We start from the raw sequence: 22,217 nt of genomic DNA on the forward strand, positions 1-22,217 counted from the left end.
TAAATGGGACTCTATGGTAGAGGGAGGGAAATTGTGGTATTTACATGGGACTATATATTGGAGGGGCTCAAGGGAAGGGCGTGATGTTATTTACATGGGACTGTTTTTTTTTGGGGGGGGGGGCAGGAGAGATAGTGTGATGTTATTTACATAGGACTGTATGGTGGAGGTAGGAATATAACTGCAGGGGACATTATAAATACTGGGGGGCACTTCAGGGTTAACATTATAAGAGAAAGAGGCAGTATAAATACTGGGGGCACTGTAGGGGTATTATAAATACAGGGGACATTATAGGCGTCTTATTACTACTGAGGGGTATGTAGAAGGGGCATTTAGATCCGCCTTCCTCTACTAAGAGCACTATAGAGGGCTTATTACTATGAGGGGTCTGTAGCTACTGTAGCTTTATTACCACTGGGGGAACAATAGGGGGCCTTTTTTCTACTGGGGGCTCTGTGAGGGTATTATTAATACTGGAGGGCTCTTCTACTAATGGGGGCACTCTTGGGGAACATTATTACAGGTTGGTGGCACTGTAGGGGGGAGTATTACTAATGAGGGCATTCTAGAAGGGAGTTACTATTGGTGGGACTTGGAGGAGCACTATTAGGCCTCTTTCACACGAACGTGTGCGCTCCGTGGCCGTATTGCAGACCGCATTTGCGGATCCGCAATACACGGGCGCCATTCCATGGGCATTCCGCATCACTTGAATGGGTCTGCAAATCTGGAGATGCGGAACAGAACCCTACGGAAACACTACGGAGTGCTTCCGTGGCGTTTCGTCCCGTACTTCCGTTCCGCAAAAAAATTGAACATGTCCTATCTTTTTGCGTAACGGGTGGATCGCGGACCCATTAAAGTGAATGGGTCCGCAATCCACTGCGGCTGCCTCACGGTCGGTGTTCGTGCATTGCGGGCCGCAGCACCGCCACTGGGAGCACACGTTCGTGTGCAGGAGGCCTTACTATTGGGGTACTAATATTTTTTCAGGATAGTATTTGGGGGATTGGGGAGCACAGCAAGCAGCAGGATAACACTGTGGGGACTCCAGGTTGGGGGATGATGGTAGAAATATCTTTGTGTCACACTCTGCAGAGACGAGGCGAAGCTGAGAGAAGTTATAGGAATCAGATGGAGAAGATGATGACAGAAGATCTACATCGGAGGAGTCAATACCTGGGAGGCCTTGGATGTGACAGGTATGTGCTGCTGTATAGCAAGTACAGGAAAGTGCGGGGGGAGGGTTGATTTAGAGAACTGGGCCATATTCATTGGATCTTTTGAGACCCTAGCAACACCCCTGCTGAGGAGAGGCTTCTTTCTGGCTACTCTGCCATAAAGCCCATATTGGTGAAGCACAGCAGTGATAATTCTAATTTCACTTTGTCATTGTAGGGTATTGAGTGCAGATTGATGGGGGAAAACGTGATTAAAAAAATGTGAAGAAAGTAAAGGGTCTGAAGACTTTCTAAAGGCAATGTATATCATACCCTTTTGTGACTAGTGTAATCTTGTGTTACTTATATAGAGGTTTTAACTTTAAGGGCTCATGCACACGAGCATATTTTCTTTCCCTGTCCGTTCCTTTATTTTGCGGACCGTATGCGGGACCATTCACTTCAATGGGTCCGCAAAAAAAACAGAAGGTACTCCGTGTGCATTCCGTTTCTGTATTTCCGTTCTATTATTGTCCGCATTACGGACAAGGATAGTACAGTTCTATGAAGGGCCAGCTGTTCCGTTCCGCAAAATACGGAATACACACGGATGTCATCCGTATTTTCTGCGGACCACAAAATACATACGGTCGTGTGCATGTGTATTCCACACCTAAATCTTGACTAAAATTCGCTAACGTTCTGCTGGTAATGAATGTGAATGGGGTATTGTATGCACCATTAATATGCTTAGAATATCAAAACCTATGATTTACCTAAACATAGATTATTATTTTTTTGTGATTAAAGGAAAGTTTGTAATTCAAAAATACACAAATCTAATAAATGATAACACTGCTACTTCTCATAAATAGGAATATATACTGCAGCAACACAAAGCAGAATAATATCACAGACCATTAAAATAGTTCATAATCTGATGAAAGCAGCCGCAACCAATCCAGACAAGGACATGTGAGATAACAGACCTAGAACCGGTTACCCGTGTGATTATGAGTCATGGTCACCTGACCCAGCCTGGGTAAACACTGGAGAGGAAGCGACATATTCTCTTACCATTATATAAGCGAGATGTGAAAACGATGAGGTCATGAAAGTGAGGCCTAGCATGACTCAGGTGTTCCACCAGGTGAGGCCTACAGTGACTTCACAGTTTATTGCATGACTGCATGTAAACCTAGTGGTATATGCAGTGTAGGCCACGAAAACCTGTATATCTATAGAACTTATGAATACGTCTAAGCTAAAAAACACATTCAAGGTACACAAACTGTCATACCATAACTGAATATAAGTATTATTATAAAATTAAAGGGGTTGTCTGCCTTTTTCCTACTGATGATCTGTCCTCTGGATAGGTAATCAGTATCTGATTGGTGGGGTTCGACACCTGTGACCCATGCTGATCCGCTGTTTGAGAAGGCATTGGCGCTCCCAGTGGGGCAGCAGCCTTCTTGTTGCTTCCCACAGGCCAGTGACGTCACGTCTATAGGTCACTTCAAAGGGCAAGCAAGCAGGCCTTCTCAATCAGCTGAAGGATAAGGGTCCAGAGTGTCGGAACCCCACCAATCAGATGCTGATGACCTTTCCAAAGGTTAGATCATCAGTAAGAAAAAGACAGACACTCCTTTAAGGAACTATGTTATGATCAATTCCCTAATATATATATACTGTGTGTGTGTTGTGACAACTCAGGGTCACTTACCTCTCCAGGATCACCGTCTTCTCCTCTTACGGTTGGGACACCTCAAGAAGCCACTCCAACACTGCAGATTTGGGTGCAAACTGGCCACAACCAGCTTTATTGTCACTTTTAGAGTAGTCCAAACAAATCATAAGCATAAATCCTCGGCCGTCTAGCCACTGACTACACAGTAGTTCTCCCTCTCCGTCAGTATCTGGGTCTACCAAAACACCACACAGTGCTTACCCCACACAGGGTTAGAGGGTCCAAGCTCCCACAGGCCTTGGCACAGCCTGCTCCTTCCCCAGACGGAGAGCCCTGATTGAGGAGCTCAGCCCACCTTCACCTGAGCTCCTCAGCTTGCTGCTAATTACCTTCATTACCAGCCTAGCTGTTCCACACAGCGGAAACAAAACCAGTATTTCCTCAAGTTTCTTGTTCTCATATGGCCCTCTGGCAGCTCCACTGCCACAGTGTGTGTGTGTGTATGTGTATATATATATATATATATATATATATCTCTCTATATCACTGTTTGGAATAGTAAAGTAAATTTCCTTTAATACGTGGAACCTATTGTAACAGCAGTTGCTGACTGCCAATGTTCCCCTACTCACCACAGTTCTCCCCGTCTCCGTCTCGGGTGAGCACTGTCCTCCCTGGCTGCCTCCATCATTGTCGGTGTCTGGCAGCATTGCAGGGCAGCTGGCAGTGGTGATCAGCTGCAGGTGTCTTCCCATTTACCATTGCGGTCCTGGGCTCCACCATCCTTCCTGGAGTCCACTCCATGGTTTCCTTCAAGCCCTAGATACAGCACGCCTTCCAGCCTGTTCCCTGTAGCACCTCGTTAAGGGCCGAAATGCGTCACTTCCTGTGATTTAAGGGTTTTACACGTGACCTGTGTGACCAATCCAAGCCACCCTGGCCCAGCCCCTTCCCAGGCGCCTGAGATCTTTGTGTCCTGCAAAGGTAGCATTTTTGCTTGAGGTCCTGTATTCCTGATCTGTGCTTGTCTCCTGGATTTCACTAGCTGATCCTTTCCTGCTACATCTCGATTCTCCTGCTGCTGACCCAGATTAACTGACCTGTATCTGTGCCGCCTGCCCTGACCCATTGCTTGTACGACTACGCCGCTGCCTCATCCTCAGTCCTGCACTCTTGCTCCTGGTTACAACTTGGCCTGTTGACTATGTCCGTACCTCTGGTACCTTGATCTGGTACTCACTGGTCCGCCTAAACCAGCTGCTTCGTGTACCAATCCACTTCAAGAGGTACCACCTGGTGTTACCCTCTGGAAAGTCTATCCTCACTATCAGGGGTACTGCGAAAAACGAGGGGTTCACTTAGACAATGCCCTTAGAGGAGGTTGGTCACATGGCACAGTGGGTACACACCCTCTGGTTCGTGACACCTGTTACTTGTTACCTGCATCTGGGTGATAATGCCAGTAGACAATGGTGGGAATCCTCACGCAGCGGTTTTTGTCTAGCTGATACTTGCCATTGTTGCCAGGTTGCGGCTGGATTTCTGCCGGACCCTATTATAAGAAGGAGGTCTAACTGGAAGGCGTTAGTAACCAGCAATGCTGGATCCAGGGATCTCCGGCAGGCTGTTCTTTCCACAAGTGTGAAGCTAGTGTTATCTGTTAGGATTCTGGATTATAATTTGCTAGAAAAGCACATAGTATTTGAAGTTAAAAACGTCAATGTTCTGTGTTCAGCACCAGGGACAACAAATTGAACACATCAAATAGCTGTGCATCACAGGGAACTTTCCCGGTTGTTGTTGCAACGTTAATGACTTTTGAACCACAAGAGATATTGCAAATATGATTGCAGCAATGGATTTCTGAGAAAATTCTGGTCTTCTTTAATATGATACATAACCTCTTTCCTTCGGAAAAAATTGCCCTTGAACCAATATGATGGCTTTCAAGATGGCGGCAATGTTCCGGACATAGCCTAAAAGATAGGCCCCCTCACCCGTTACTTGTTTCATTTCTGAAATAAAAGGGTGTCCTTCGACTTTTGACTCACCCTGTAAAGTGTATAGCCAGCCTTAAGCCCTATTAGGCTAATCAGATGTTAGGCCAGGCTCACATCCCCGTTTTACTTTCCTTCTTAACCGTCAGAAGACCAGAAAACAACACCAAAAAAATGGATCCTGTATTTTAATCATCAGTTATTCACATTTCTGTTTGAGATCCATTATTTTAGATGGGGGAAAGAAAGTACTTTTTGGAGGACATTTTTTCCATTTAAAATAACGGATATCAGATGGAAATGGCTAAAACAGATGCAAAATGTGCACAACTGATGCTCAAAATACACAATCAGTTTTTTTGTGTTTTTTTTTCCTGGAAAACGAAACCATGATGTGAGCCCAGCCTTAGGGCTCATGCATACAACCGTTTGTATTTTGCAGTCCGCAAAACGAGGATCCGCAAAAAATATGGATGACGTCCGAGTGCATTCGGTATTTTGCGGAACAGAATAGCTTGCCCCTAATAGAACAGTCCTATCCTTGTCCGTAATGTGGACAATAATAGGACATGTTCTAATTTTTGGCGGAACGGACATACAGAAACGGAATGCACACGGGAAAAAAAAACTGACACGGAAATTAAATACGTTTGTGTGCATGAGCTCTTATAGAGATGCGGTGCAGAGTGGAGATTTGCATACAGTAAAGACAATAAGTTATGGTCTGTGGTAGCGGAAACCATAACGGAAATCTTAGATAACCCGAACCTTGTACGCCGAACTTGAAACACAAACACTACACTGAAACAACTGACCTAGATATTTAAAAAACTGTACTGGCCCATAAAAAGGCCAGTGAATCTCAGCGAGGTGACTCAGCAGCCATGCTGCATGTAAGCTACAGGCAGGCTGGAGTGACACAAGGCCAGAGCTGTGCAGCAAAGCATCATGGAAAGCAGTCACATGACTCTGACTACACCGATGGGGCCCCTTCAAGGGGGTTCTCTACTATTAGATCATCCTGCAGGGCTGAGAGCAGAGACGTTATGTAGAGTCAGGTGAGACCTGCGCCTCACATGACTAAGCACTGTCACATTATTTTCGTACTACGTCATCTGCTGGGACTGTAACTGAGCGTTCACTTAAAGGAATTTTCCTGTGGATATAAAGCTTAAAGGGGGGTTTCACAAGATAAGCTATAAATACCGATCGGGAGATCCCCTTTCTGCTTGATGGGTCAGTCATGGGTGGCTGAGATCTGGCAGTACCTGATATAAAGTATATGAGGGCCCAGACCCACCACCTGTTAGGGTACAGCTACGCCACTATTTTTTTGCGACTGCGACACAAATACATTATATGAAATGTCGCCATCTAGCCATACCTTTATGGCCGCAAGGGTTTGCCTAAAAAACACAGCCATGAACAAACAGCAAGGAGATGACACTTTTATCAGAAAGCCACGGGACCCCGCATCTCCTGGCTTGATTGCGGCTGCGCGGTGCAGTGACCGCTACTCCAGACACCACCCTAAGGGCTCATGCACACGAGCAGGTGTGCCCTGTGTCCATGCTGCAGACCGCATATAGCGGTCCGCAATGCACCATACAGTGGCGGAAATAATTATTTGACCCCTCACTGATTTTGTAAGTTTGTCCGATGACAAAGAAATGAAAAGTCTCAGAACAGTATCATTTCAATGGTAGGTTTATTGTAACAGTGGCAGATAGCACATCAAAAGGAAAATCGAAAAAATAACTTTAAATAAAAGATAGCAACTGATTTGCATTTCATTGAGTGAAATAAGTATTTGAACCCCTACCAACCAAACAAAATTGTAGACCTGCACAAGGCTGGAATGGGCTACAAAACCATTAGCAAGAAGCTGGGAGAGAAGGTGACAACTGTTGGTGCGATTGTTCGAAAATGGAAGGAGCACAAAATGACCATCAATCGACCTCGCTCTGGGGCTCCACGCAAGATCTCACCTCGTGGGGTGTCAATGGTTCAGAGAAAGGTGAAAAAGCATCCTAGAACTACACGGGAGGAGTTAGTTAATGACCTCAAATTAGCAGGGACCACAGTCACCAAGAAAACCATTGGAAACACATTACACCGCAATGGATTAAAATCCTGCAGGGCTCGCAAGGTCCCCCTGCTCAGGAAGGCACATGTGCAGGCCCGTCTGAAGTTTGCCAATGAACACCTGAATGATTCAGAGAGTGACTGGGAGAAGGTGCTGTGGTCTGATGAGACCAAAATAGAGCTCTTTGGCATTAACTCAACTCGCTGTGTTTGGAGGAAGAAAAATGCTGCCTATGACCCCCAAAACACCGTCCCCACCGTCAAGCATGGGGGTGGAAACATTTTGCTTTGGGGGTGTTTTTCTGCTAAGGGCACAGGACAACTTATTCGCATAAACGGGAAAATGGACGGAGCCATGTATCGTGAAATCCTGAGCGACAACCTCCTTCCCTCTGCCAGGAAACTGAAAATGGGTCGTGGATGGGTGTTCCAGCACGACAATGACCCAAAACATACAGCAAAGGCAACAAAGGAGTGGCTCAAGAAGAAGCACATTAAGGTCATGGAGTGGCCTAGTCAGTCTCCGGACCTTAATCCAATCGAAAACCTATGGAGGGAGCTCAAGCTCAGAGTTGCACAGAGACAGCCTCGAAACCTTAGGGATTTAGAGATGATCTGCAAAGAGGAGTGGACCAACATTCCTCCTAAAATGTGCGCAAACTTGGTCATCAATTACAAGAAACGTTTGACCTCTGTGCTTGCAAACAAGGGTTTTTCCACCAAGTATTAAGTCTTTTTTTGTTAGAGGGTTCAAATACTTATTTCACTCAATGAAATGCAAATCAGTTGCTATCTTTTATTTAAAGTTATTTTTTCGATTTTCCTTTTGATGTGCTATCTGCCACTGTTACAATAAACCTACCATTGAAATGATACTGTTCTGAGACTTTTCATTTCTTTGTCATTGGACAAACTTACAAAATCAGTGAGGGGTCAAATAATTATTTCCTCCACTGTACGTGTACATGCTGTTTGCGGACCCATTGACTTGAACAGGTCTGCGATCCTTAAGAGACGGTCCACACTGCATAAAAACAAGACATGTTCTATTTTTCTTATGGAGGAGCATAGACCAAAATCCCACGTAAGTGCTGTGGGCTTCCGATCTGTGCCTCCGCTTCGCACCGCTCTGTATCTTGAGGATTGTGGACCCATTCAAGTCAGTGGGTTGTTGTTGCAATGGTGCTGTTTGCGTTCTGCAATATGGGCACGGGGCACACACACCCGTGTGGATAAGCCTTCAGGCTAAATTCACATGGAGTTTTCTCAACATGGATTTTGGCGCACCCAAAAAAAAAACATGCAGAAAATGCTTGCAAGCCATCTCCATTGATTTTGATGGGAAAACTCCATGTTACTTTACACAGCGTTTTTAGAAGTGACATGTCCATTCTTGACGTGGATTCCACAAGGTCCAGAATTCGCACTGAAATGGGCAGAACCGGAAACCACGCCGGAATATAGACCATTGCTAAAAGGAAAAACACGTTGCAGTATTGTGCCACAGGTCCAATTACTATTTGCCACGATTTTGGCTTCTTTCACACTAGCGTTAGGCTTGTCCAGCAGGCTGTTTCGGTGTAACATTATACTTACATACTTCGTGAGATTTCCCTACCCTCGTCACTTCCGGTCGCACCAGACATGACGTGAGGAGGTGTGCAGCGCCGCGCAGGCGCAGAACGACGGGTAAGGGAAATTTCATAGCAGAGTGCACATGCCCCGGTTAGGGTAGGGAAAAATTATTGGCCAGTGCGCAGGCGCGGTGATCGGATGTTCTCAGCTGGAGCCGGGAGCTTCACCAGCGGTTAGGGAAGGGAAGGGACAGGCATTGTTACAATGGATTCTGAAAGAAAGAAACGGATGTCATCAGTTTTTTTTTTGGCAGATCCGTGTTTTGCGAATGGCAAAACAACAGTGGTGTGCATGAGCCCTGACCCTGGACAACCCCTTTAAGCACTATCAGTAGGGGATCCAGGACAGGAGACAGATTCGTACTGCTGTGTTGGTTTTCTGTAACAAACCCTCAGCTGTGTGTGTTGTACCAGTACATGTATGGCACATCATTATGCCCATCCAGTTTCCATGTGCCATTTAATGACAGTGTTGATGATTAGGCAAAAACCACGTCCTCCATGTTTAATGCCCATGAGTCAGCTGTAACTCTCCACATACAGTGCACGTGTGTTCCTCGGCTTTCTCGAAGGTCTGACGTCCCTCATTCTCCTCCCAGGCTTGGGGAACCCCCTTTGTTTTGCTAGCTCATCGTGACATCATGAAATGGTCTCAAAACCGAATGGGCGTGATCAAGTAAGCTGTCAGTCTGGTGTGGGCGTGGTTACCTAGCGGGCACTAATACAGAGAGGGCCTGTTAAGTAGATGTCAATTCAAGTGGGTGTGGCCAGCGCAGTTTGTACTTGGACGAGTGACTGGGCGTGGCTAAATGCGAGTGGAAGCAGCTGACGGCAGAGATCCCGCCCCTTTGACGGGTGGGTGGGGAATTTTCCGGGACGGTGTTTATATACACCAGGCTGCAGTGTTGGGGCAGAGTCACAGGACGGAGAGGATCAGACGCATCGTGTACACAGGTCTCTGCTAATTCCTGCTGCGACATCATCCCGGAAAATCCGCACACGCCTGCAGCCATGCCGGTCACAGTGAAGGCTTACCTACTGGGCAAAGATGAGAGCCACAAGGAGATCCGACGCTTCACCCTACAGCTGGGCAAGGGCAAGTCTGCCAGCCAGCCCTCCAGCTGTGAGCTGCTCACCAGCAAGGTGACAGAAGTCTTCCAGGGCCTGAGAGGAGGCACGTTCCAGATGTTCTACAGAGGTGAGCCCCCATACATGAATGTGCCCAGTGCCAGCTGAAGTGCCATACTCTTGAGGAGTTAATGCATTTTTTTGAGTTTTTACTTAGATGGCACATGTAGTGCTATGGTGCCCCTGCCCAGGGGTGTAAGTAGAAATGGCAGGGCCCCACAGCAACTTCTTCACACTCCTGTGGCTAGTGGAGATCGGTCTCAGACCAGGCCCGGCCATATCCTACAGTGTCACTGTATATAATGTCATTGTATAACACTGAGGGGGCCCCCGGGCCCTGACAATATAATCTTTTACTCCTCCTTCTGAGTTTGGGCCCCAAAGCAGCCGCTTCCCCTGATTCCCCTATAGCTTACTCCCCTGCCCTCTCTTTCACAACAAACACGCATGGGCCATGACATACATAAATATAGGTTATGCTAATGTAATCTTGGTCGCTGGCATAGCCACTGGCACTACAGACCCTGGGAATGTTGGCACTGCCCTCCTGTACCCAGCACTGAGGCCCCTACTGGGGACATGGTCCAGCACTGTGGTGCTTTGATCTGTTTTCTTTTCGATGACACCCGTTCAGTGGAATGTGCCCTTATCATGTACTTTGGCAGCAGGAGGAAGTGTCTAGGGTAAAGGTTGTTGTGAAGGCACTGTCAATAATTGACTGCAGCGTGGCTGTGTATGCTGCGCTTCTCCTCTGCCGATTTCACCTTTTGCATTGGAGAGGGTGAGATCCACTGACCGTTTCATGGCAAAAAACAAACACGTTTTTGCAGAATTTTCAGCCATGTGTGGACATACCTTTAAAGGGGTTGGCCCATCTCATAGCCCAATGGCTATACAGCCATACTGCCAATGCATTTTTACGTTATAAATTTAATGGCGTTTATTTTTCGGTATAAATAACATAATATCTTTATTCTCTGGGTCAATACGATTACATTGAAACCAAATGCATATACTTTTTTTTTTATATATACATTTTACAACTTTTTTTTTGCAATAAAACTTTTTTTTTATAAAAAAAAATGTTTTTGCATTGCCGATTCCCAAGACCCATAACTTTATTTTTATTTTTATGGAGTTGCGTGAGGGCTTGATTTTTGCAGGACTAATTGTATTTTTCATTGGTATCATTTTGGAGTAAATGGCGCTTTTTGATCGCTTTTATTTTCGGTGGCGACGAAGAATAAATTAGCAATTCTGATATTTATGTAGTCCGGGTCGTTACGGATGCAGCAATACCAAAGTTATGGGGAATTTTTTTTTTTTTTTTTCTTTTTACCACTTAATTACCACTTAATAGTCCCACAAGGGGACTATAACAGACAGCTTTTTAATTGCTTTAATCCTTATAGTGCATTGCATTTTAATGGCAATGCTATTCTAACATTGACCAGCAGGCTGCGCTGGAAATTACTGAAGGCTGGACTAGGGCCTATATGAGACCCCAGGCAGCCTTCACACATCGGCACCCCGCGATCGCAGCTGCACAGGATGCACACCCAGATCTGAACATTACTAAATATTTAATGAGGCTGGTTGGCATCTTTCAGATGGTGAGAATATCTGCTTATGCATATATTGAGAAATAACATTAGCTGTATGAAGGCTGGGTTCGCTTCTGTACTAAATATTCCAATTATAGGAGCAGAACAAGAAAAATAATGGGCCCCAGTCCATTGCATAACATAAATGAACAGCACCCAATACACCCTTTAAGACTATAATGGGACCAGTTTGGTTTCTGCCAGTGTCTCTTTTTATTAGCTGATGCCGAAGCCCCAAGCAGAGCCTCCAGTGTAGATGTGAACATGGCTATTTGCCATCAGTGGTCCTGCACCTATCTCTGAGCGAATGGTATACTGTTTCTTTTAAATGTTCCCATCAGATGCAGGCGCAACCCAGTGGTGAGCTTATATTTCCCACTAACTGTCCGCAGAATACAGGCTGCTGTTCATGGCACTCTTCCCTGTGTGTAGAGCACAGCACCCTTTTGTTGTCAGATCACCCTTGCCCCCAAAGTCAGTGATTTATAGTCAATTGCTGTATATCCAGTTAAGGGCTCATGCACACTGCTGGATATGCTGGACCGTGGCTCCCTGGACCAGAACTGTATCAGTGTTTTATGATGCAGTCAGTACATATCTGATCGTGGATCACTCACAGTTTGGTACAAGAGATCCGCAATCGGATACAAACTGACTGTAAAAAAAAAAAGCGCTATGATACAGTCAGTTCAGGTCTGGGGAGTCGCGATCGGCCTGGGAGATCCATCAGACACAAGGCCTGCGTGCGTGAGTCCTTAAAGGTGTTCTCCAGGAGTTAAGAAAATGAAAATACTTAAATATTCCTTCATTATAAATATATTACCAAATACCATTCATTAGGTATATTGGTTCATTTTGTCTAGGGGGCAATCATTAGGAAAAATAAAATGGCCGCTGTCGTACTAGTACACACAAAACCTGTCCTAATCACACAGGAGGACAAGTTACTTCACAACACAGAGCTAAAGAGCTGCCTCAGCCTCCTCTCTGCTCTACTTGTCAGAGATTATGATCCTGAATACAGATAGGATCTTTAGCTGAATCTCTGCAGGAATGGAGTTAATGAGGAGACATGAAGTACAGAGGACGGACAGGACAGACTGTGGTAATGGAGACTGCGTACAAGTGCTGCTGCTCATTAGCTACACCCCACTATCCTCTCTGTACTTCATGTCTCCTAATGAACTCTGCTCCTACAGAGATTTATATGAAGATCATATTAAACTGTATTCAGATCATAATCCCTGACAAGTAAGAGAGGAAGATGGCGCCGCTCTTGTCCTCCTGTGTAATTAGGACAGGTTTTGTGTGGACTGGCAGGATGGCGGCCATTTTATTTCTTCTAATGATTGCTCCCCGGACAAAACGAGCCATTATAACTAATGAAAGGTATTTGGGAATATATTTATAATAAAGTAATATTTTTGTATTTTCATTTTCTTAATTCCTGGAGAACCCCTTTAAAGGGAATCTGTCACCCCAATTGTGGACCCTTATCTACAGTAATACGTGAGTAGTACGGCAGGCACGGAGTCCAGTTCACTGCTTTTTATTTTTCTACAGCCCCCTGTTTTCCCATTGTCAGGGCTGTGGTGAAATACGTTGTCAGGACTGCTGTGCATGTGTGCACGTGTCCTGTCCGTTATGTTAGAGAGCACAGCAGTCCTGACAATATATTTCAGCACCACTTTGAGTGCTGGCAATGTGGGAACGGGGACAGTAGGAAAATAAAAAATGGTGATCTGGACTCATTATCTGCAGGACAACCCGTATTACTGTAGATAATAGTCCAAAATCAGGGGCGACAGAATCCCTTTAAGAAGACCTGTAACATCTCCTGACATGTCTGTTTTGGTAACTACTTGCATCCCCCTTATAGTAACAATTCTGGAGCATCTTTCCTAATGACTCAGTGTTGTGCCTTTTCTTTATTATTCCTGCTAAGTTCTTCCTCTGTAGCCGGAGGGTCGGCAAGGGTTACCAATTTTGGCTTAGATTTTTCTGGAAAATTTCTGGGTTGTTATGTAACTCACCTTTTCTATGCTTGGACTGGGTTGGGTACATGAGCCGGTGAATAGCATTCAGTAGGCTTTTCGTTTTCTTGTATTATGTAAAGAATGCTGTCAGACCAGTGGGAGGAATGACGTGGAAGACACTCCAACAGAGCGCGGCACCGCATCAGCTCTATTCCAAACAGCAGTAATGGGTAGCCTAAGATTCAGCTGAGGCGCTCGAGGCACCATATCTATGTCTGTGACAGATCTGGTGTTGTCGCCGAACAGCCACAACTGCTGTTGTTAAGCAACAGCTCCATTATATATGAAATGATATAGATTCCCTTATAAGTAATTAGTATTCTAGTTTTCCTTTAGTAGATCTCACCAGAAAAGACTTAGTGGGTGGATGTAACTAATACAGTAGTTTTATGCTTTAAATATTTCCTTGATAGAAGCTTGAAATTCACTTTACCTATCCATTTCCTTTTTCCAGATGAAGAGGGAGATCTTGTGGCTTTCTCCACTGATGAAGAACTGGACATGGGCCTGGAAATGGTGAATGACGGTGTCTTTCGTCTGTACATTAAAGGTATGTTTCATGTGTGAAGTACAGGGTTATTATGGTTGTTTCTTAGTGGTATATTCCTGTTATTACTTCGTCTCTAAGGGCCTGTACACACAGCTGTATTATGGATCTCCCATACAGAACCTGTAAAATAGAAGCACCTGCCCATAGGACGCACCTCAGTTTTAGAGGCGGAAAATAAGAAGAAATATTTTTCATCAGACCTCAGCTCAGAGCCCCAATGAGACCCCTAAAGTTAATCAGACCTCAGAACAGACCCCCAAAGTTAATAAGACCCACAATCAGACCTCAGATCAGATGTTAATAAGATCCCCATGTTAAAAAGTCCTCAGATCAGAGGGGAAAAAATGAACTCTCCTATCCTGCTCTGGACGCTGCTCCTGCTGTGACCTCACGTTGTACAACGTGAGGTCACAGAGCGCGCCAACATCCTGACGCTATGCGCAGGTCACAGCACGGCCGACGGAGACCAGGAAGCGGGGAGTACAGAGCCTGCACAGGGAGTGCTGCATTCACCGCTCCCCCGTCCTGTACTAATGAGCATTTTTCACCCACTTTGGGAGAAGGGGGGGAAAGGATCGGCAAAAAATATACTCAGGAGGTATCCTCTGGTTGAAGAATCCGGATTTCCTCCAGGTAAACAGTCTAGGGGTCACTGCTGTGATTGATCCTTACCTGGGGATCAACATTTGGGATTTTTATCCAGTTTTTGAAAGATTAAATGGATCATCCACTACCGTCTGTTTAGTGAAAGTTCCAACGAGCTGATTATTTCAGGTTTTTCTCATACTGCTTTTTCAGTCTGCTGTTACCTTTTTATAGAGGATTCCTATAACTGGGGGCCAGTAAGAACTCTGGGAGCTGGTGGTCATATTGACCGTCACCCAATTTCCCCTAAAATAATACTAAATAAATGAGTATGAATATTGGAAATGTTCATTTTAGTTGACATGTAAATGAGAGGACGTGTAAATAATTGAATTATAATCGGTCATCGGGTTACTGCTGTGTTCTTGTTCTCATTTCTTTTATTTCATTCCTAGAAAAGAGAGAATGCAAGCGAGAGCACCGCGCACATTGTGGATCGGAGAACACCCAGAACGTGGTGCACCCCAACGTGACCTGTGATGGGTGTGATGGTCCTGTTGTGGGGAACAGGTACAAATGCCTGATCTGTCCTGACTATGACCTGTGCAACACCTGTGAGGCTAAAGGGATCCACAAGGAGCACAACATGATCATGTTCCCGACTCCCATTGTAAGAAGCCTCTCAAGGCATGCCTTTATTTCCTGTGTTATCTTACTCTGCATAAATGTGAATATACTGTGTGGAATACGCTGATCTTGTGTTCCTTTCTCCAGGCCTTTCCTCATGGTCGCTGGCTCCGCAAGATGCGCCATGGAGTGCCCCCGTTTTCATGGATGCATGGGTGGGGGTTCCCAGCCAGAGGAACTCCCGGTCCAAACGCTCAGCAGCCACAAGGATGTCCTGCCCAAAATAGTCCTAACACTTCTCAGGAAGGTAAATGTGATGTTATTGTACCTTTTTTTTTTTTTTTTAAAAAAAAGGGTGTTCTGGAACTTAGATACTGGTGGCCTATCCTTTGCAGCCGCCAGCAGAGGTGGATCTGAAGCTGAGCTGCAGTACGCTGCCACAGTACAGTTTTTGGCAGCCTGAAACAGCTGATTAGTGGAGGTGTGGGGTGCAAGACCCCCACCGATCTGGTATTCCTATCCTTTGGATAGGTCATCAATATCTAAGTTCTGGAAAACCCTTTAAATACCATGAAGTACAGTATTTGAGTGCTGTTTTATGAGCTCAACTTAAAATGTACCTGAGTGGTCTAAACGGCTACGGTTACAACTATGTGTGACATGTTATAAAGTGTCTACTTTTATACTGACTTTTAAGAGGGATGAACAGTGGATGATGCATTATTTTTTATTTTTTTTTATTCTTTGGAACCAAAGGTGATCCTGGCAATCCCTCCCAGCCATGCAGCGATCCGAATGTTGCCTTCTTGCAGAATGTTGGAGAGAGTGTGGCAGCCATGTTGAGTCCTCTCGGTAGGAATAGTGTTCTTACTTTTTTTCCTGTGAATTAATATATAATCTAAGACGGCAAATAAAACATCTAAGAATACTATTGGAAAAAGGATATTTATTATTTAGGAATTTTCTTTATAAGAGACAGGTGCCCGCTAATTCTTACCATTTCTGGTGGCAACTGCCACTATGTATTATCAAAATGGCTAATACATTTAGGTATTACACACTGCCTGTGCTCGGTCTGTGATGAGGCACTCCATGACAGATATTTGTATGTACGTGTGTCTTCCTAACATGTCATGATAATTGCAGGAATTGATGTGGACATTGACGTGGAACATGGTGGGAAGCGCAGCAAGGTTTCAACTCCACAACCAGCTAGAGACTCTCAACCAAGCAGCACATCCTCTACCCAGAATCCCCAGAGCGGCAACACTGCACCCATGGACACTGCACCTATGGACACAGACAACATTGCAAAACAGATGGAAGATGTACACATAAATGCAAACACACAGTTGAGCAATGTGAGTACCAGTCCTTCCATTTATATGAGGACTGTTCCTGTTCCTTCGTAGGGGTCCTGGTGGTTGGAATCCCACCCATCAGACACATAACCTATTTTGTGGAGAGGTAGAATAAAATTGGTGACTGATACGTTGCAGAAAATGCTGGGGCTTTTTCTTTTAATAGATTCAGTAGCTTTGGCAAAATCAGTGCGGAATAACTTCAGTGCTGGAGTGCGCTCGGTACAGAGCATGAGCGAGAGAGCCCTTCTGTTCATGAGCTTCCAGCTTTTCCTGCTGCTGATTGCAATAGGAAGAGGACTGTCGATCAGTGGCAGTGGTCTGAGAGCTCATGAGTATGAGGACTGCCTAGCGGGTGCACTGAATTGAACAGACTCTCGGTACAGATCCAGTGACCCAGAGTTTTACTCAGGATATCTGTCATCAGTAGTGTTGACTCGTTGAGCGAACTTGTTTTTTTCAAGTCCGGTGTACAAGGTTTGTGTTATCAAAGAATTCAATTATGGATTTCGCTACCACGGACCATAAGTTATGGTCCGTGGTAGCGGAATCCATAACTGAATTCTTAGATCACCCGAACTTTGTACACCAAACATAAAACACAAAGTTCGCTCATCCCTAGTCATCAGTTTATGCTGCCTTCAAATAGGACAACTTAAAGCTGGTGACATTCCCTTTAAATTTTGGGACACTTCTCTCAAGAGGCAAACTTGTGGATACATTTACACCAATCGCCTTTTGGGGCTGATCTCTTCCAACACTGTACATGATGTGCGACCTGTAACTTTGCCCTCTTGGCCTAGTGTGAGTATGAAGCATGGGAAAACTCCTACAGTTGTGCCTGTTCATTGCTTCTTACCTGCCTAGGTGCCCTAGATATGCGCCTTACAGATGTTTGGCACATTTGTTTAGCAAAATAAGTAATTAAAATGTTGGATTCTTTGCAGGAACAGGGTGAACACAGTGGCAGTGCTTCAGGGGGTGATGAGGACTGGACTCATGTATCGCCTAAAGAAGTAGACCCGTCCACTGGTGAGCTTCAGTCTCTTCATCTTCTGGATACAGATGTCCCGAATCCCTTAGATGAATCCAGAGCTACACAAGCACCCACAGGTCTAAGAGAAGCGGCTCTCTATCCACATCTCCCAGCAGGTACCTCGATTTTCTGGACATATTTACATTTTTTATTATATCACTGTCATGTCGGTGTTCGGTCAGTGATTTCCATCAGTGATTTAGAGCCAAAACCAGGTGCGACTCTAAGGCCCCTTTCACACGGGCGAGATTTCCTCGCGGGTACAATGCGTGAGGTGAACGCATTGCACCCGCACTGAATCCGGACCCATTCATTTCTATGGGGCTGTGCACACGAGCGGTGATATTCACGCATCTCTTGTGAAAATCGCAGCAAGCTCTATTTTGTGCGCAAGCAAGCACGGATGCGGTGCGATTTTTGACGCACTGTTGCTAGGAGACGATCGGGCTGGGGACCCGATCATTATTATTTTCCCTTATAACATGGTAGGATAGCATCTTGTAGTTGATGGAGATTTGAGGGATGCACATCCAGGGCACGAAGCTCCCGTTCCACCACATCCCAAAGAAGCTCTATTGGGTTGAGATCTGGTGACTGGGGGGGCCATTTTAGTACAGTGAACTCATTGTCATGTTCAAGAAACCATTTTTCCAGTCTTCAACAGTCCAATTTTGGTGAGCTTGTGCAAATTGTAGCCTCTTTTTCCTATTTGTAGTGGAGATGAGTGGTACCCGGTGGGGTCTTCTGCTGTTGTAGCCCATCCGCCTCAAGGTTGTGCATGTTGTGGCTTCACAAATGCTTTGCTGCATACCTCGGTTGTAACGAGTGGTTATTTCAGTCAACGTTGCTCTTCTAGCAGCTTGAATCAGTCGGCCCATTCTCCTCTGACCTCTAGCATCAACAAGGCATTTTCGCCCACAGGACTGCCACATACTGGATGTTTTTCCCTTTTCACACCATTCTTTGTAAACCCTAGAAATGGTTGTGCGTGAAAATCCCAGTAACTGAGCAGATTGTGAAATACTCAGACCGGCCCGTCTGGCACCAACAACCATGCCTCGCTCAAAATTGCTTAAATCGCCTTTCTTTCCCATTCTGACATTCAGTTTGGAGTTCAGGAGATTCTCTTGACCAGGACCACAACCCTAAATGCATTGCAGCAACTGCCATGTGATTGGTTGACTAGATAATCGCATTAATGAGAAATAGAACAGGTGTTCCTAATAATTCTTTAGGTGAGTGTGTGTGTATATATATATATATATATATATATATTACACACAGATAGTGGGTTAGATCATAGTTAATACGGTTGAAAAAAGACAAACGTCCATCAAGTTCAACCAAGGGATAGGTAGGGACGCGAATCCCATCGTGATATAGTGTAGCTGATAGGTTCTGCTGTCAATACGTACATGCAGACCTGCGAAAATATTCGCATCATTAGTGCTGATTAGCGCAATCGCGAATATATTGGAGCACTCTATCTGCATATAAAGCTATTGTGATGTTCTCCCGTGCCAACCATTTTCTCCAGTCTCAGGAAACTTCTAGCAGCTTGGAAAATGTAGCAAAAGTGACCCACGCCTGTATTTTGTGCGCATTACGCAAATATTACATTGCCTATTTTTCGCAATCAAGAAAATAATCTCGAATTCGTAAAATATCACAAATTCGAATATAGCCCCTGCCGCTCATCACTAGTAATGAACTGATTTGCAGTCACGTGTGACCCTAACATTTTCCTGTTTTGTGCATCTCGATGACTTGGTAGATTTTGCAGTCCTATGGTAAACCACTGATATGACATGACATTGTGCCAGACTGCAAACTAGGTTCTCCTGTATTAACAAGTCATAGTAACGGATTCTGTTCTGTGCAGTAATGTGTCTTTGTCCCTCTTTACAGAAGCCGACCCTCGTCTCATTGAGAGCCTGTCACAGATGCTGTCCATGGGATTTACAGATGAAGGTGGTTGGCTCACTCGTCTTCTGCAAGCCAAGGGATTTGACATAGGGTCTGCCCTTGACACCATGCAGTCTGTGCGGCATCTTCCTCCACAATAAATAATACACCGCTTTGTGCTTTTTATTATATAACTTTGCCTTTCATATTTTCCACTAAATTACTGTACTAGTATGTATGACCAATGAATGAATTAACACTGCGGGAATTTGCTTTGCCCAAATGTCCCACAATATGAACTATAATTACTGTGCAGTCTGTTAACCTTCTAGTCCTGTATGGTCATTGTGTTCCCTGTGAAGATCAGGTGGTGTAATAAATCAAAAACTTACAATATCAATTACATGTCTACAGTGGTTCATGCTCTATCTGAATGTAGACCTACAGGCAAGAGTGCACACAAGAAGCTAAACATCCCTTAGTGGGGATTTACTAAGCGACAGGCAGGAGAATTCTGGCTCAATTTGCTATAAAAGCTGGTGTATATGGCTTGCATCACCTTTTACTGATTGTGACTCATTAGACAAGGGACGTGGCTCAAAATGCTACAATACACCACAAATTTGATGTAACGTTAGATTCTAACATGTGGGAAAACTTGTCGTACAGTAATGCATGAATAAATCTGTCCACCTGTATACTGCCTGGTGTCTTAAGGTAATATTACACAAGCGGGTGTCATACAGATCACGATCAAAGATATAGCACCTCATTAACGATGAAAACTTTGCCTATTATACACATAGAATCGTTACTCGTTCGCTTTTAAATCATTCCTTATTTTTACATGTAGAGATGGGGGGGAAAGATGCTTGGTCAAAAGGCATTTATTAGATGGACGACTCCATAATGAATGGATCTATTAACGAGGAGCGATATTTTTTTTAGCATGCTAAAAGATCACGAGAGACAAGCTATCTGTCGCTCGTCTTTGAATCTTTCATACTTAATACATCCCATTATTCTCGTTCATTTTCGCTCGCATGCACGAGAATCTGTAGGATATTCACTCCATGTAATAGGACCTTAACTATTAGGATTAGTAAGTCTGCCCTATATTTTTGTATGACGGGACAGATCTCAGGAATCATGCAGCCAATCGCCTACATTTACTAATGTAACAGTAGAATTTGGTGTAAAATGTGTTGCCTAATCTGCATAAAATTTAGACCTATTAAAAGGAAATTGGTCGCCATGATCTTGGACTATTATGTTGAGTACTGAAAGAGTCCAGATCGCTGTTTAGCACTGTCAGCGCTCAAGGCTGTGGAGAACCAGTCTGCACTGCTGTGCCTCGCTAACATAATGTAGAGTCCTCCTGTACGTACGCACGCACAGCAGTCCCAACAATGTATTTCGGCTAAGAAACTGAGCAGTAGGAAAATGAAGACTAGCGATCTGGACTCCTTATCCACAGTGGTATTCATGTATTACTACAGATGACAGTCCAAGATCATGGTGACAGATTCCCTTTAAAAAAAAAATATATAATAGTAATCCTCTACACCTTGCTCAGGGGTATGACTTTTTGTTGGAAAGTAAGCCACCCAATAGGTGCTGTGAGGTTAGATTGTGTCTAAAGGTGTGGCAAATTTATCATAAGGCATAAATATGGCAGAATTGATGGTCCTTTTACACAGTCTGATATATCAGGAAGATACTAAATGTTTCTGACAACTGCCTGATCATCAGCAGACATGAGGGCTGCACTTCCATGCAACAATCTCCTCCGCTGTATGGAGACCAGTGATTACTATAGCAATCCCATAGGAACCCATTGCTCCTGGGAAGCAGATCGCTGTTTAGACGGTACAATCTGCTGCACAGAAACAATGATTATTGGCGCTGGCTTGATTATCGGTCTGTGTAAAGGGACCTTAAGTTTATGCTAACGACACTTTAGATGGGATTAGTAAATCTGCACCGGTGTACCTAGACATTTAATGTTGGCACAGAATTTTTTTTTCAGTTTTCTGCTGAGGTCTATGGAAGTTCCTACTGTTTGGAGCCAGTTTTGAACTTTTAGTAGCCAGACTATTCCATAGTAATATATGTACTAACGCTTTATATACATGACTAAACTTCAGCATACAAATTATTTCTCTGCCAGTGAAGCGTTTTACAGCTTGCTGGAAATAATCTCATGTCCGGCCTATGGAAGAGTCTCGCAGTGCTAATCGGTATGAGATTGATCTGTAATCCCTGAAATGTGGAATCAAAACCTCTAATAAATCCTTCATGGCATTACAAAGTGACTGTCCATCAATGTGAGCGCCGTCCCTCCTCTAAAGAACGATGAGCATGCTGGAAGTTATAATTGTAAGCACCAGGTTGGAGAGTATTTTATCCCTACGGATGCATTATGTTCTTCCGGTGTCCTCTTTAAAGAGTTAGAAAAACATGGCTGATTTAGTTCAGGCACATTGCCATTAGGGTTGAGCGATTGCTGTAAAAGCCAGTGAGGGGGCTATAGGGTGGGCGTGATTTAAAGTAATTAGAACATTTTTACATTACAATAATAACACACAGTGGTCGGCCCAAAATGACCCAAGATATTATCGTCTATTTAAAATTAGGCCAGTCCTCAACCACTTTAACACCAAGTTTGCTTAGGTGGATACTGATGAAAAAATATCTACATAGACAAAGTACCTGCCCAGCAAGAGACCAATGTATGGAAATGTACAAGCTGTGCGAGAGTTCCTCTGGGTACACCCACACTTTCCGGGTTTACATAGGGACACCCAGTTGAAGTG

General features: G+C 44.5%; 1 protein-coding gene across 1 annotated transcript; it reads left to right on the forward strand.

Moving 5' to 3' along the window:
* Nucleotides 1–9,470: 9,470 nt before the first annotated feature.
* Nucleotides 9,471–19,801, forward strand: SQSTM1 (sequestosome 1). The gene is made up of 8 exons (XM_044281110.1): nucleotides 9,471–9,767; nucleotides 13,792–13,887; nucleotides 14,928–15,142; nucleotides 15,247–15,406; nucleotides 15,856–15,951; nucleotides 16,246–16,460; nucleotides 17,408–17,612; nucleotides 19,405–19,801. The coding sequence occupies exons 1-8, from the start codon at nucleotides 9,581–9,583 to the stop codon at nucleotides 19,560–19,562; spliced, it is 1,332 nt and encodes a 443-aa protein (XP_044137045.1). The 5' UTR covers nucleotides 9,471–9,580; the 3' UTR covers nucleotides 19,563–19,801.
* Nucleotides 19,802–22,217: the final 2,416 nt, after the last annotated feature.

Source organism: Bufo gargarizans, chromosome 2 (genome assembly GCF_014858855.1).
Source record: "Bufo gargarizans isolate SCDJY-AF-19 chromosome 2, ASM1485885v1, whole genome shotgun sequence".
NCBI classification, from domain to species: domain Eukaryota; kingdom Metazoa; phylum Chordata; class Amphibia; order Anura; family Bufonidae; genus Bufo; species Bufo gargarizans.